The sequence below is a fragment of the Eulemur rufifrons genome, chromosome 27 (assembly GCF_041146395.1).
Source record: "Eulemur rufifrons isolate Redbay chromosome 27, OSU_ERuf_1, whole genome shotgun sequence".
Taxonomy (NCBI): domain Eukaryota; kingdom Metazoa; phylum Chordata; class Mammalia; order Primates; family Lemuridae; genus Eulemur; species Eulemur rufifrons.
The window spans coordinates 15728196-15742208 of NC_091009.1; the positions used below are offsets into that span (position 1 = coordinate 15728196).

Sequence of the window (14013 nt, forward strand, 5' to 3'; positions counted from 1 at the left end):
GACTAAGGCAATCACCTGGCGCATACTAGGCTGCAGCAGCTGCTTCTGCCCCTCCTCTCTTCTCCTGTCACAGGAAGGAGAAATGTTAAACAAAAACAATGGTGCAAACTGTCGTCTCCTCCTCGGTGTTTTTCACTTGTGTAATCTTTAATTGCTTTATGACCTGTTTGCTTAGACTAAGGCCAGAAGGTGGTGCTAACCACAGGGGAGAAGTGGGTGGGGAAAAACAGGAGAATTGGATTTTTTGAGGCTCTAGAAAACCATTCACAGGATAAGATGTTAATGGTATTTATTTTTATCATTTTTGAGGAATCAAAAATAGTAACATTACTGTTAGCCGCTAATATTGGCCAATAAAAATTTAACACAAGAATCTTGAAGTGATTCTTGTGAACCCAAAGCAATGAGGAAACACAAAAGATTTTCATCCTTCTGCCTGCTGAAAATTCTCTCTTCTCCTTGAGAACTGGTTTTTTTTAAAAAAAATATATATTTTGCAAAATTGAAATAATCAGGGAGGATTTTGTTTAGCTCCTTTAACAGAGACCAAATGACGGTGACTCAAAGTAGAAGGTTTCTGTTTCTTGTATCTTAAGGCCTCAGTAGTTTAGGAGTCCAGGAAGTAAAAAGTTATGCCAGTGAGTCATAGAGAGAACAGTGGTTTTCCACCCTAGGTGTTTAAAATACTAGAGACACCACAGTGAACAAACAGATCAAAATCCCTGTCCTCATGAGGGCTGGCCTGGGGCAGAGGTGAGGTGAGGATGGAAATAAACATCTCAAAAAGATATAGTATGGCAGAAGGTGATACTAGCCAGGAAGAAAGGTAAGCAGGGTAAGGTGTGGGTAGTCGGGGGGTGGGGGAGGGTGTAGATTAAATTTAAATGTGGTCAGGTGGACCTCATCAAGAGGGAGCCAATTAAGCAAAAAGTAGAAGGAAGGGAGAGAGTACGCTCCAGAGATATTTGAGGGAAAGCAAGCAGAGGGGACAGCCAGTTCAAAGGTCCTGGGGCAGGTCCCTGCCTGACCTGCTTGAGGAATACAAAAATGTGAGCAAAAGAGAAAGAAGTAGAGAGCAAGACAGATGAGTCAGGAAACAAGGGAGGGAGGGCCCCATGGCAAATGTAAGGGTTTGGGCTTTTCTGGAGGGAGGTAGACTGTGGACAGAGGAGTGGCCTGATGTGACTTAAAGTGGCAAACAATCACTCTGGTTTCTCTGTAAATAGACTGCAGAGGGCAAGAGTAAAAACAGGGAGATCTGTTAGGACACTATTAAATGGTTCATGCAAAAGACTCTGGAAGCCTACACTGGGCAGAGGCAGGGAAGTTGACTTCAAGTAGGTCGAGCCAACAGGATTTGCTGACAGAGTGGGCTATGGTGTGAGAGAAAGAGGCGTCTAGGACAACTGTCAGCATTTTGGCTTGAGTGACCAGAAAAATGAGGCTGTATGAATAGAGAAGACAGAAAGGCTCTTGGAGGAGCAGGTTTGGAGGGAAGGTCAGGAGTTTCGTTTCTGGGCAGGCTAAATGCCATATTCCCAGCACACATGTAAATGGAGATGTCATATCGGGTTAGATGTGCGTGTCAGGAGTTCAGGGAGAGACTGGCTGGGGATAAATTTATGAGTCGGGCTAATGATAGTGTCAAAAGCCTTGTGATGAGAAATGATTATCAAGAGAATGAGTAGAGGAAGAAAGGGAAAGGCAGAAAGAGGAAGAGACGGCAAGCCATTACTTCCATCGCTTCTGCTCGCGTCCCTTTGGCGGGAACTTAGAGACAAGTCTTGCCCTGGCTGCAAGGGAGGGTGAGGAGTGAGGTTTCCGCCTGGGTAACCAGGGGCCCAGCTCAAACCTAGGCCCTGGCTGAGGGCTTTTTCTCAACTTCCCAGATCCCTGACAAGGCCCAAGTCTCTTGTTTTGGGCTCCACATTGAAATTTTTTTTTCGCTGCTTCCCAAACCACTCTCCAACGAGGCTTCCCCTGGTTTGGGACACTCAGTGTCCTTGGTTTCCTGGACAGGACACTCATGTCTGTTAGCATAGGCTGGTGTCCCTCAGCTCTCTCCTTTCTTCTGATCTCAGGGCCCTCTAGAAGCCCGCATCCTTCACCTGTCTGCTCTCCCCTCCGTCGTCATCTCACTGCTCGACCCCCAGCTGCCCCCGACCCTGGCCTTGTGGCATCGCGCCTGGCTCTCCCAGAGGCCTGTGGGCTGGGTCTGCCGCCTTACACAGGGGCCCGGTGGGAGGGGATCTTTTCAGCTTGGTAGGCTGTGGCAGTACTTCTGCTGAAATCAGTCCTCCTCAAAGGAAGGAAATTGGGCCACAGGCCCTGCACTTCCCTGAAGAGACCACACTGGCCTCCTGGGGCCGGCCGTGGAGCCCAGGGCCAGTGTGCTGTCTTCACAGGGCTGTTTTTAATGCTGAAATCCTCACCATGAGCAACAATGAGGGCCTGGAGGAGGATGATAAATGTCTGTTTTCCTGAGGTGGAGATGCTGCAGGTGGAGGTGATCGAGGTGGTAGGGGTGGCGGTGGAGGTGGAGATGCTGCAGGTGGAGGTGATCGAGGTGGTAGGGGTGGCGGTGGAGGTGGAGATGCTGCAGGTGGAGGTGATCGGGGTGGTAGGGGTGGTGGTGGAGGTGGAGATGCTGCAGGTGGAGGTGATCGGGGTGGTAGGGGTGGTGGTGGAGGTGGAGATGCTGCAGGTGGAGGTGATCGAGGTGGTAGGGGTGGCGGTGGAGGTGGAGATGCTGCAGGTGGAGGTGATCGGGGTGGTAGGGGTGGCGGTGGAGGTGGAGATGCTGCAGGTGGAGGTGATCGGGGTGGTAGGGGTGGTGGTGGAGGTGGAGATGCTGCAGGTGGAGGTGATCGGGGTGGTAGGGGTGGCGGTGGAGGTGGAGATGCTGCAGATGGAGGTGATCGAGGTGGTAGGGGTGGTGGTGGAGGTGGAGATGCTGCAGGTGGAGGTGATGGAGGTGGTAGGGGTGGTGGTGGTGGTGGAGATGGTGCAGGTGGTGGTGATGGAGGTGGTGGTGGTGGTAGTGATGCTGCAGGTATTCAAGACCAGCCTGAGCAAGAGCAAAAGCAAGACCCTGTCTGTACAAAAAATAGAAACATTAGCCAGGTGTGGTGGTGGCACCTATAGTCCCAGCTACTCAGGAGGCTGAAGCAGGAGGATCACTTGAGCCCAGGAGTTGGAGGTTTCAGCTACGATGAAGCCACTGCACTGTAGCCTTGGTGACAGAGTAAGACTTTGTCTCAAAAAACAAAACAAAACACTGGCATGCAACAGTGTTGCTGTTGCATCACTAGTATTCCACTTAATCTGCGGTCTGTGCATGAGTGCATGTGGACCAGACTTCTGTGTACCCCAAGCAACGTAGAAGCACAGCACACAAGATGGGAAAATTCAACAGGAAATGCTCATGCATGTCAACTTCACCCTTAGAAAGCCCAGGATGGGGCTTCAGGAGGCAGGAGTGGAGAAGGGTAATCCCCCCACGAAAGCAGATCTTCCCCTCACCCCTGCTGGGACCCGTGTCTCAACCCTAGTACCAGCCTCACTATTGGGCATTCAAATTCCCAGGCCTGTCCCATAGTTTTTTTCTGCGGGTGGGGGGCTGGGGGGAGGGTTGCTAGATCAAATATAGGAAGATGTTCTGTTAAATTTGAATTTCAGATGAACAATGATAATTTTTTAGTATCAGTATTTCCCGTGCAATACTTATGCTAAAAAATATTTGCTGCTTATCTGAGATTCCCATTTACCTAAGCGCCTGTATTTTTATTTGCTAAGTCTGGCAGTCCTACATCTCTTCAGTGGTTTTTTTCTACCTGTTCCCACCCCCACCTATTCAAGCCTCCATTTTGGCCATTTTGGCACAAACACAACTCTTCAGGAAAAAGGACCAGCAGAGACTCCCTGATTTTCCTCTGATATTTAAGTGAATTGTTGAGTCTCTGTGAACAGAATTTCAGCGTGACACCAGGAAGCATCACAGATTTTGAAGCTGCTTACCAGATGTGGAGTCTGGGCTCTCTCTGCCCCTGACACCATGCCCATAGAGCGAGGCTGACAATTCCTATCCCTGCTGTCACACAGCAAGTGTGCAATAAAAGGTGGCTAAAATTTTAAAGTCCGTACCTGTTAGGGGCACAGGGTGTGCATTTAGAGGGCACAGGAGGAAGTTGTATGACTCCCTACGAATGAATAGTTAATGTACAATACTCAGAAATCCTTCAAAGGACTACGTGTACATTAGGAACTAAATAGATTTTGTGATATCCTGACAACTCTGCCTCCAAGGATCGTGTAGCTTTTTGGAGAAAGTGCATTTGGAATTTCCCCAGGAATTCATTCTTCAACTGTACTCTTCCTGGTCAACCACTTCCTTCACGTTCTGGAAAGTTTTAGGGAAAAGGTGGAAAAGGGGGAAACAGGTACTGTCACCCAACCCCAACTCTATGCCCAGCCTCATGTGCACTTGGCCCACGTGTTCTCAACTTAGTCCCCAGACCACGCTGCGAGACAGAAATCATCAGCTCCATTTCACACACGGGGTACGGGACTCAGCGAGGTCAGGTAACGTGCTGGCGATCACAGAGCTGCTAAGGAGCAGAGACGGGATTTAAACCCAGCAGGCCTCGTGGGCAAACGTGAGCTCTGGAGGAAGGGGAGCAGGTCCTCCTGGTCTGCACTCTGGTGGTCAGGGCAGGGCACAGGTGTCAAAGCCACTGGCCCGTGAGCTTGATCCAGGATGAGAAGTATCATATTCACTAATCTCTTGAACTGAAAGTGACCTTGGAGGCCTCTGAAGACCAACATACTGTTTCCCTACGCCCTTTCCTGGAGAAGAGGAGGGCAGGCACACAGGTAGTGAATGCGACATCCTTTATTCCGCCTGATGACCTGCAGCCCTGGGTGCGGTGTTGGGGTGAGGACGGGCACCCCAAAGGGCTGCACACACCGGCTGCCCTCTCCTCTGGGCGACACTTGGATCCACTCAAAAAGGGGGACATTCTTTCATATTTCTGTAGAAAGAGGGGAGACTGCGTGTCACTCTCGGACGCATGTCTGAACAGGCTCTTCTGAAGGCGAAGGCAGATGTCAGTCTCTCGCTCTTTGTGCTTTCCTCTGCCTCTTTCTGTCACTCTGGTCTGAGCGGGTTCCTAGAAAATAAAAAGTTCTTGAAGCATCAAGAATTATTGGACTGTACAAAAATTTCCTACAGAAAACAGCAGCTGATATTTCTTCCTTACTGAGGCAATCACAATTTTAACTGATTGCTGAATCGATTTTCTGGTAACAGCACTGTCTACTCGGATTGACTACAAGGTCAGCAGAGGCATAAACTTCACATGTGTTTTCTCTATTACATCCCCAGCACCTAGCACGATCCATTTATTCATGCATTCAGTATGTATTTACAGGGCAACTATTATCTGCATGTCGCTGCGCTAGGTCTGGTGAAAAATAGGACTTGGTCTCTTCCCTGCAAATGTAGATGGTCTAGTAGGTGAGGCACGTATGTGAACCAGTACCTCTAGGAGGGGAGAAACTGTGTCTCAGAAACAAAGAGGAGAGGGTGAGAGGAGGGAGGAGAAGACTAGGAGGCACGATGATGTCTGACATCTCCAGGTGGAGAGGAGGGGGACGGGCATTGTAGACAATCCTGCTATTGAAGGACGGAATGCATGGAACAGAGAAAGACAGGAACCTGGCTGAGGTCAAATTACCAACGGCCTTGTGAATTCCACTGAGGAATTGAGGCTTTTTCAGGCAGAGAAAAGGAATAAAGGTTTTCACACTGAGGAAAGGAGCAGGTCACATTTGATCTTAGTGTGTGGGATAAAGCAGTGTGTGTCGGGCGTGTGTGGAGAGGGGACTGAGGAGACCAGGAAGAGGAGGTGACTTCACAGATCTGGTGACAGAGGACGAGGGCACGGGGAAGGCAGTGCCAGTGGGGACAGACAGGAGGGTCTGGATGCGAGCGACACTTCCAAGGCAGGATGGGCAGAACTTCCTGCTTCTGCAGCTGAAATGTGGGAATGAGCAGAGGGTGACTCTGCGTTTTCTAGCTTGGGGTTGATCGGAGGAAGGGACTGCAGGAGCCAGCGTTGATGTGGGTATGTTAAATCCGCCGTGTTCCGTTAGGAACTACGGATTCTATTAGAGGAGAGGCTGGAGCCAGGGATGTCGTCCCAGGGGGAGAGCGTATGGTAGGAAGATGAGTGCGACGGTGGGGCCCTGGGGAGCACTGACATTTAAGGAAAAAGCAGGGGAAGAGTTAAGAAGCCTGAGAAAGGATAGTCAGAAATGTGACAAGAGCAAGAAGAAAGTGGTATTCGCGAGGCTCTAGGAGGCAGGAAACTCACGAGAGACCCAGATTCCGAGTTCACACATCCTTTCCTAAGGAAGTTGCTCTCAGGACTGGGGTAGGCAGAAGTCACGGTGGCCACCCAGAGATGTCCACACCCTAATCCCTGGAACCTGTGACCATGTTACTCACATGGCAAAAGAAATTTGCCAGATGGAATCAAGGTTAAGGACTTTAAAACAGAACCATTATTCTGGATTATCTGGGTGGGCCCTTAAAAGTAGCGCTGGGAGGCAGGGGATGATAGAAGAAGAGGTGGGAGAAAATCAAAGGATGAGAGGGACTTGGCCCACCATTGCTGGCTTAGGAGGTCCTGAGCCCAGGAATGCAGGTGGCCTCTAGGAGGTGGGAATGGCCGTCAGCTGACAGCCAGCAGGGAGATGAGGCCTCAGTCCTACAACTGCAAGGGCTGAATTCTGCCAACAACCTGAATGAGGAAGGAACGGGATCCCCTCCTGCAGCCTCCAGGAGGGAGCACAGCCCTCCTGACACCTTGGCACCAGCCCAGTGAGATCCGGGTCAGACTTCTGACCCACAGAAGTATGAAATGGTAATTTTGTGTTGTTTTATGCCACTAAGTTTCTGGTAACTTGCTATGCTAGCAACAGAAAACATACAGGGACTAAAGTTGGCCAGGTTCCTTTCCTGGAGCTCTTTCTTGGCCTTTTCCTTAGATGTCAGCGCCCCCTTATGGATCTATTTTTGGGACTCTCTTCCTTCCCTCCCATATTTTCTGTCCAAGCTAGATGTGAGACCCAAATCTAATTTCAGGGAAAATAAAAAAATTAAAGAAAAGATTGCAATTTGTTGGGCTGTAAGCCAACCTTGCCCCAGCTAAGATTTGTTTGACCTGTAGTGTTAGAAAAAATTTAAATTTCTCACTCTTTTTCTTTCTTTCCTTCTTTCTTTCCCTCCTTTCTTCCTTCCTTCTTTCCCTCCCTCCTTTCCCTCCTTCTCTTCTTTTTTTCCTAAGTAGATTCTCTGGCAACACTGGGTTGGCTGGCTGGAGCTGACTGTCACTGACCCCTTTGAGACATGTTCTCCAGTTCACCACAGTCTCTACCACTCCCTGTTGTCTTTCATGGGCTGCTTTGCTCATTTATATAACCTGCCTGTGTCCTATAGGCGATTGACTCTGTGACACTAGCTTAAAGCTGGCGTTGGAACACGTTAGATCTGGGATCTCCTACGGGAGAGAGAAACCAGAAAATACAATCAGCAAGACTCAATAAAAGATCAGATTTTTTTTTTTTTAATTCAGGATGATCCTAGTAAGTGTCATGAGGCCTTTTAAATTACACGTTTGTGCATGTTTGCACGCCGGCACAGGAGTGTACCCGTGGGTGCATGTGGAGAGAATCTGCCATTTACTACCTAGAAATCTTTGGAAAATCATTAACCTTCTCTGTGTGTCAGTCTCCTCATCTGTTTAAAAATAAATGACTTCTGACAATGGTTGCTCACACGGTTCTTTAGAGGACATACAAAGACAATGGGTGTGAGTCATTGTCCAAGTGGGAGATCCGAGTATGAAAAGACCCATCAGTCACTGCTGATGGTAACAGCACCTGGCTCCCTGTCGTGTTCAATGATGTCTACACCCATTTGTCACGGGAGTCGTCAACAGCCCGAGCCAGGATTTGCACAAGGTCACACAGCTGCAGAGTGAGACCTAGAGCCCAGGTCCCCTGACCTAACCCCCTGTGGAAAGACCATCTCCAGCGGGACCCCCAGGCTCAGGGAGGGCAGAAGTGTTTCCTTCCATGCCCTGCCCATGTCTTACCCACCGCAGTCCGCTCCTGCCCTGTCTGGGCTGTCACCCAACCCCTTCCTGATCTTTCCAGGGCAGATGGTGCCGGGGCATTTCATTTCTTACCAGAAAAGGTTCTGTCAGTGTTAGGAGGCTTCTGAGAGATGATTTGCCTCTGTTGGGGGCCTGACTTGATTACTTCTTCTCCTTTTTGTTGGTGGGTACTTTTTGCCTGAAAGGAGAGAGAAGAGCCAGTTAGCACAATGGCGATGAGGTCTCTCAAGCTGTACTCTCTGCTGGTTTGTTGCTGTCATTTCCTTTAGGGGTGACAACAGCCCAGACTGAAACCTTTTGCCTTCAGGATAAGGCTTCTCACAATTCTTAGTCTCACTTTCTTCCCCAAGAGCTTGTAGCCTCTGAAGCCATGCATTGCCTTTCCAGTGTAAAGAGCTTCAAAGAACCTGGTTCGTCTTCCAGGCACCAGCACTGGCAAATGATACCTGGGAGGCCCCAGATCTCTGTTGGGAGGACAGGTCTGAAAGCAGATCTGAGAAGGTGAGACGGCTGATGAGGAAACCAGCCTGCCATTCACAGAGGCTGCTGTCTGTAATCTTGGCCTTCACACAACGCTTTGACACTCCTCAGCTGCACTTTCCATGACTCCTGGGGATTCTCCCAGAGCCCTAACTTAGCATCAGTCTTACTCTGATGTTTGTGCAGAAGCGAGTTTGGCTGAATCAGATTTTACATTCTTTCTGTTCTTATTGCCAATATCCTGCCAAGCAGAACAGAAGCTCCCTTTTCTTTCTCACCTTGCACACGTTACTCTGAAGGGCTAGAGTATTTGGAAAGCTGGTAATAAAAAATAGTCTGAGACACTCTTCCACCAGTAATAGTGTTCTGCTGGAAGGTGGGGCAGGGACTCCAACTTCCTAAAGGTGCCTGTCCTAGTTGGAGGTGAGCAGGGACCTTCAGAGAGAAACCCCTCCCTAACTGCCCCAACTACAGGCCCCTCTAGAGGCAGAAACCTCAATTTCTTGGTTCTACATGCCGAGGAGAGTCAGGATGTGTAGCTAGGTCCTGGGAAGTTTATCCCGTCTCCCATGATGCACTTGGACATAGCAGCTCTGAACTGAAGATGAGGATTTCTGGCTCATGCCTACCCCTGGACAGGATACAGCTGCACGTTAGATAGCACAACTCTCGGCTGGGTAAGGTTGCTTGATGAAGCTAAAGACAAATACAGAGAAAAACTGCATCAGAACTCATGATACAGAGAGTCACTGGAGGACCTTCAGCCTGGGGAAGACCATCCCAGGAGGACTTCCAGGCTCACCTCAAAGGAAGGGGTTGGGAAAGGAGAGGTAAAGCAGTGATGCCCCAGGGATGTTTGAGAGACCTGGTTTGTATGCTGCAGTTATTTTTTTGTCCCAGGAGACATAGCACCTGGATGCAAAGGTCATGGTGCTAACCACATAGACCAAAGGAAGTAAAATAAGGAAATTAGGCCAGATGAACACTAGAATCACAGACTTTAATGGATCATGGGCAGTGTTCCATAGTGGCCTCCTCTATTAGGTACCAAGGAAATATATATAAAGGGACAGGTCAGTCAAGGTGGTGTTTCATGCCTATGATAAGCAGAAAAACAATATTCCCAACGTCTTCCCCAAATAGAAACTGACAATTGGGGTCAAAAGGAAAGGTTTGTTGGGAGAGACCATGTGGAGACAAAGGCAGGGTTAGTGCTAGGGAGTGGGGTTGACTTCTTGAGGCTGAAAATAGCAAAGAAAAAGAATATAATATGGCCTCACTATGGGAGTCTAGAACCACAGGATTTGTTCCAGGGATGAGATCAGTGGCAGGAGCCTCCAGGAAGCAGGAGGTATGGGATGGTACTGTTCAAGCCAGCAAGTGGTCTCCATGGAAGGGAGGAAGTAACAACTGGGACATTATGGTGGTCTCTTAATAAAAATCACACATCATGCCTGGAAATGGACAGAGGAGTCAGCAGAGATATGAAGAAGCTTAAGGCATCTGCCTTCTAGGGGCTATAAAAGCATCAAGAAGATATAATTATTCAGATGAAAGCTACACACAGAGCTCTGGAAAAAGGTCAGGAGACCCACTTTTTACCCCCATTCTGCTACTCACAAGCTGTGTGATCTTCAGCAAGTCATTTCACATTTTGGGGGTCTCAATCTCCTCACGATCGATAAGGAGATTAGTCAAGCTGGTCTTAGAGTCACCTTCTAATAGAGTAGCAGCCTTTTGCTATCAATGGGGATCCAACTCCAACTCACAATTTGGGATTGGAGTTGTCCCTCCTTCCCGCTGTTGAGGCAACAACCACTCAACACCTCTGACCAAGGTGAACCTTAAGATGGCCTGGTCTCCTGCAGAAAGAAGAAGGAAAGAAAGCATTGAAAACCCTTGTGGCAACTCCCGATGAAATCTTTCTAAGTGAGCCAGAATGTTCTTACAATAACATGCTGTAGATTATAGGATGTTAGTGACAGAACATTACCTAAATCCAAACGTTTGTATCTGAGATACTATGGTTTGAATGTCCCCTACAAAACTCAGGTTGAAATTTAATTGCCAATGAGACGGTGTTAAGAGGTGGGACCATTAAGAGATGATAAGGCCATGAGGGCTCTGCTTTTATGAATTGATTAATGTCATTGTGACAGGAGTGGGTTTGTTATTGTGAGAGTGTATTGTCATGAAAGCAAGTTTGTCCCTCTCTTGCTCTCTTGCTTGCGCTCTTCTTGCCCTTCCACCTTTCACCAGGGATGACACAGCACGAGGGCCCTCACCAGATGCTGTCACCATGCTTTTGGACTTCCCAGTTGGTAGAACCATGAGCCAAATAAACTTGTCTTTATAAATTACCCAGTCTCAGGTATTCTGTCATAGCAGCACAAAATAGACTAAGACATGGGCTTAGGGGTCTGAGGCTGAGAGAGGGAAGCAACATGCTCGAGGTCCCTCAGCTCACAGTTGCTGACTCTCCAGGCCTGGAACCCTGACCCCTTAATTCATGGCATCCTGCTTCTCTCTTCCTCATTCTGACATCAGAAAAAATTGGGGGATTTAATTCCCTGGAGCTCAGCTATAGGAACTAAGCCAAAATCTGGGTACTCTTTGGCTACCACTAAGGGCTATTTTCTCATTCCTCTAAATGATGAATTAGTTACTTGCCCTATTTGTTTTCCTCTCCTTTTTCTCTTCTCTCCTCCTCTTTCTCCATCCTCACTCCCATCCTAAATAAGCCTTTTCCCTCCCAGGGACAACTTGTTCCCTGTTCAGATGGATTTAGATCCTAAGGGCTCTTGTTTGCCTTCCAAAAAGAGGGTGGGGTGCTTGTTCATCAAAGCTGGTTTTGGGGCAATGGTACATATCTGGGAAAATGGACACAAGAATCAAGCAAGTTTGAGAGAATCAAGAGAATGTTCAGCTCCATTGTGGCATAGGTATTTGTTTTTAATACTGTCCTATCTCCATATTTTTTTCTGATGCTGGTCTTGTCCCCAGATGCTCACACCTGTTGTCTTTGGTTTCCAGAACTTCCCACTGAAAGACACCCAGCCTTGCCCTCACCAGGCACTGCCCGGTCCATGCTTCTCCCTCTTGTTAAAATTCCCTCTTGCTCAAGTATCAATCGCAGCTCTATCTGGTATCAGGAAAGGAACTGGCCTTAATGACTTTGTGCTAAGAAAACACATATACAGTCATGCATCACTTAATGACGGGTATGTGTTCTGAGAAATGCATTGTTAGGTGATTTTGTCATTGTGCAAACATCATACAGTATCCTTATACAAACCTAGATGGTATAGCCTACTGCACACCTAGGTTATATGGTATGGCCTATTGTTCCTAGACTACAAACCTGCACAGCATGTTACCGTACTAAATACTGTAGCAACTGTAACACCATGGTATTTGTGTATCTAAATATATCTAAACATAGAAAAGAGGGTAAAAATACAATATTATAATCTTATGAGACCACCATCATACATGTGGTTCATCATTGACTGAAATATCATTATGTGCTACATGACTGTGTTTTTATATATATTTTTATAAATGTGTATATACATACATGCACATATTTAATTTTTATATTAATTATATGGTATATAAACAATAAATATATATAAATCCCTCCTATGTATACCACAGAGATAACCCTATTAACATTTTAATCTTTATTTCTAAGTTTTTCTCTGCTTTCACAAAAATTACATATGTATAGAAATATATATATTTATCACATTAAAACTGTACTTTGTATCCAGTTTTTTACGTTTTCATTTAATACTATAAAATACATGCTTTTCAAATGGAGTTTTATGGAGAGAGTTGAAGCAAGCAGTGAAGCGGGTCTCCACCTCCAGGTACCCACCACGTGGACTGCAACAGGCATGCCCAGAGGTGTCCTGGGATCTGCAGCTGGGAGCAGCACTCGGATGGGTTGCCCTCTCACGAGCAGTGCCAGCCACAGACGAGATCTACTTTACCCAGAGTGCACCTGTTTCCCTGAGGGCCAAGTTCATGAGCTGTCTACTGTGCCCGTCAACACCCCTGGAGAGTCTCCAAGTTGGCCCTTTGGACCCTTGCTTTTCCTTCACAAGTCTCGGTTGCTAGAAAATGGGGCAGTGGGTCCTAGTGGAGCTCACCTGCAGTAGAATGAGGGTACTTGTACGTCGTCTTGGGAGGACTTATTTTCTCCTTGAACTTCTTCCCCCTGTACTGTAAGTAAGAGCGGGTTGCCTTCCAGTAACAAAACCTGTGAGAAGAATGCTTCTGGTCACAGGGGGGAGACCACCAGTGGAGGGGGCTAGAAAATGAACACAGGGGAAACCAGGTTGGGGCCAGTCCTCACAGAGAGTGTGGGGTGTCCAACAGAGAAGAGGAGAGCATTCTGGCCTTGGAGTACTGCCTGTTGGAGGCCCTTCTTTTGAGGCTCCCACAAGCATGGTTGGTATGTTGGGACGTCCTTCTGGTACCACTGAATGGAGTCTGTAAAGAATGTGCTGTCCCCAGGCCTGGGGTAGAGTTAACCCCTGGGGGATGCCCAAGTATCAGACTATGAGATCCCTATCTAACCCCACCTGGTGCAGCCAGAGGGTCCAACTGGTCTCCTCTCAGGTCCTGATCCTTGCTTTGCATCCTGCCCCTTACTGACAGCCTCCACCTCCTCACCCTATTCCCAACAGGCTTTACTCTGGAAGAGACCCTGGTTTCTCATGTGAACTCAGACTCGTGTAACCTGAGATAATATATGTAAACATGGTTTGCACAACATAAATCTTTGTAAGTGTGTAGGAAAGCAAGTAAAGAAATAACTGCATGAGGATCAGGGATCCAAAACTTTCTGAAAGTACCTATAATCTTTCTAAACACATTTAGGGACAGCTGAACACTGACTCAAGCCAGGAGAAGCGTATGTATCTCAGAGCTCCCTGATTCCCCTAAAGAGAAATTCTCACAATGAATTTCTATTTAGTCCTGGTTAGGAGGACTAGAATTAAGGGCTAGATAACAATTAGTGTTCTAAAGGCTAAGTTGCTTATCTTAAACTTAGATTTAAGTATTTATTTTAATTCTGTATCAAATAACCTATGATTTTAGGGATTTTAAAATAAAGGTTGGCAATTGGTAAGCAACCTTTATACACCTCTAACTTAATAAACTAACATTTTCTGTGGGAGAGGGGAACCCCTGAGATCTGGAATCACATGATAATCTAAGTATCCTGATTAACCTTTTCTGAGAAAATTTCAGTGTCCTCTGGCCCCTACCATCCAAGGCATTGCCATTTACCATGTGGAAGATGTGAGCTGGAGCTATGGTAGACTAGCTAGGGTAGGAATAA

The 14013-nt window shown here is 47.4% G+C and overlaps 1 protein-coding gene across 1 annotated transcript in view; it reads right to left on the reverse strand.

Moving 5' to 3' along the window:
* Nucleotides 1–10432: 10432 nt before the first annotated feature.
* The window catches only part of RGSL1 (regulator of G protein signaling like 1), a 47700-nt gene continuing 44119 nt past the window's right edge, over nucleotides 10433–14013 (reverse strand). The window contains exons 18-19 of the mRNA XM_069459519.1: nucleotides 12815–12924; nucleotides 10433–10522 (exon numbers count right to left, since the gene is read on the reverse strand). Coding sequence (XP_069315620.1) covers nucleotides 10480–10522; nucleotides 12815–12924 — 153 coding nt within the window. The 3' untranslated portion in view covers nucleotides 10433–10479. The remainder of the gene's footprint in view (nucleotides 10523–12814; nucleotides 12925–14013) is intronic.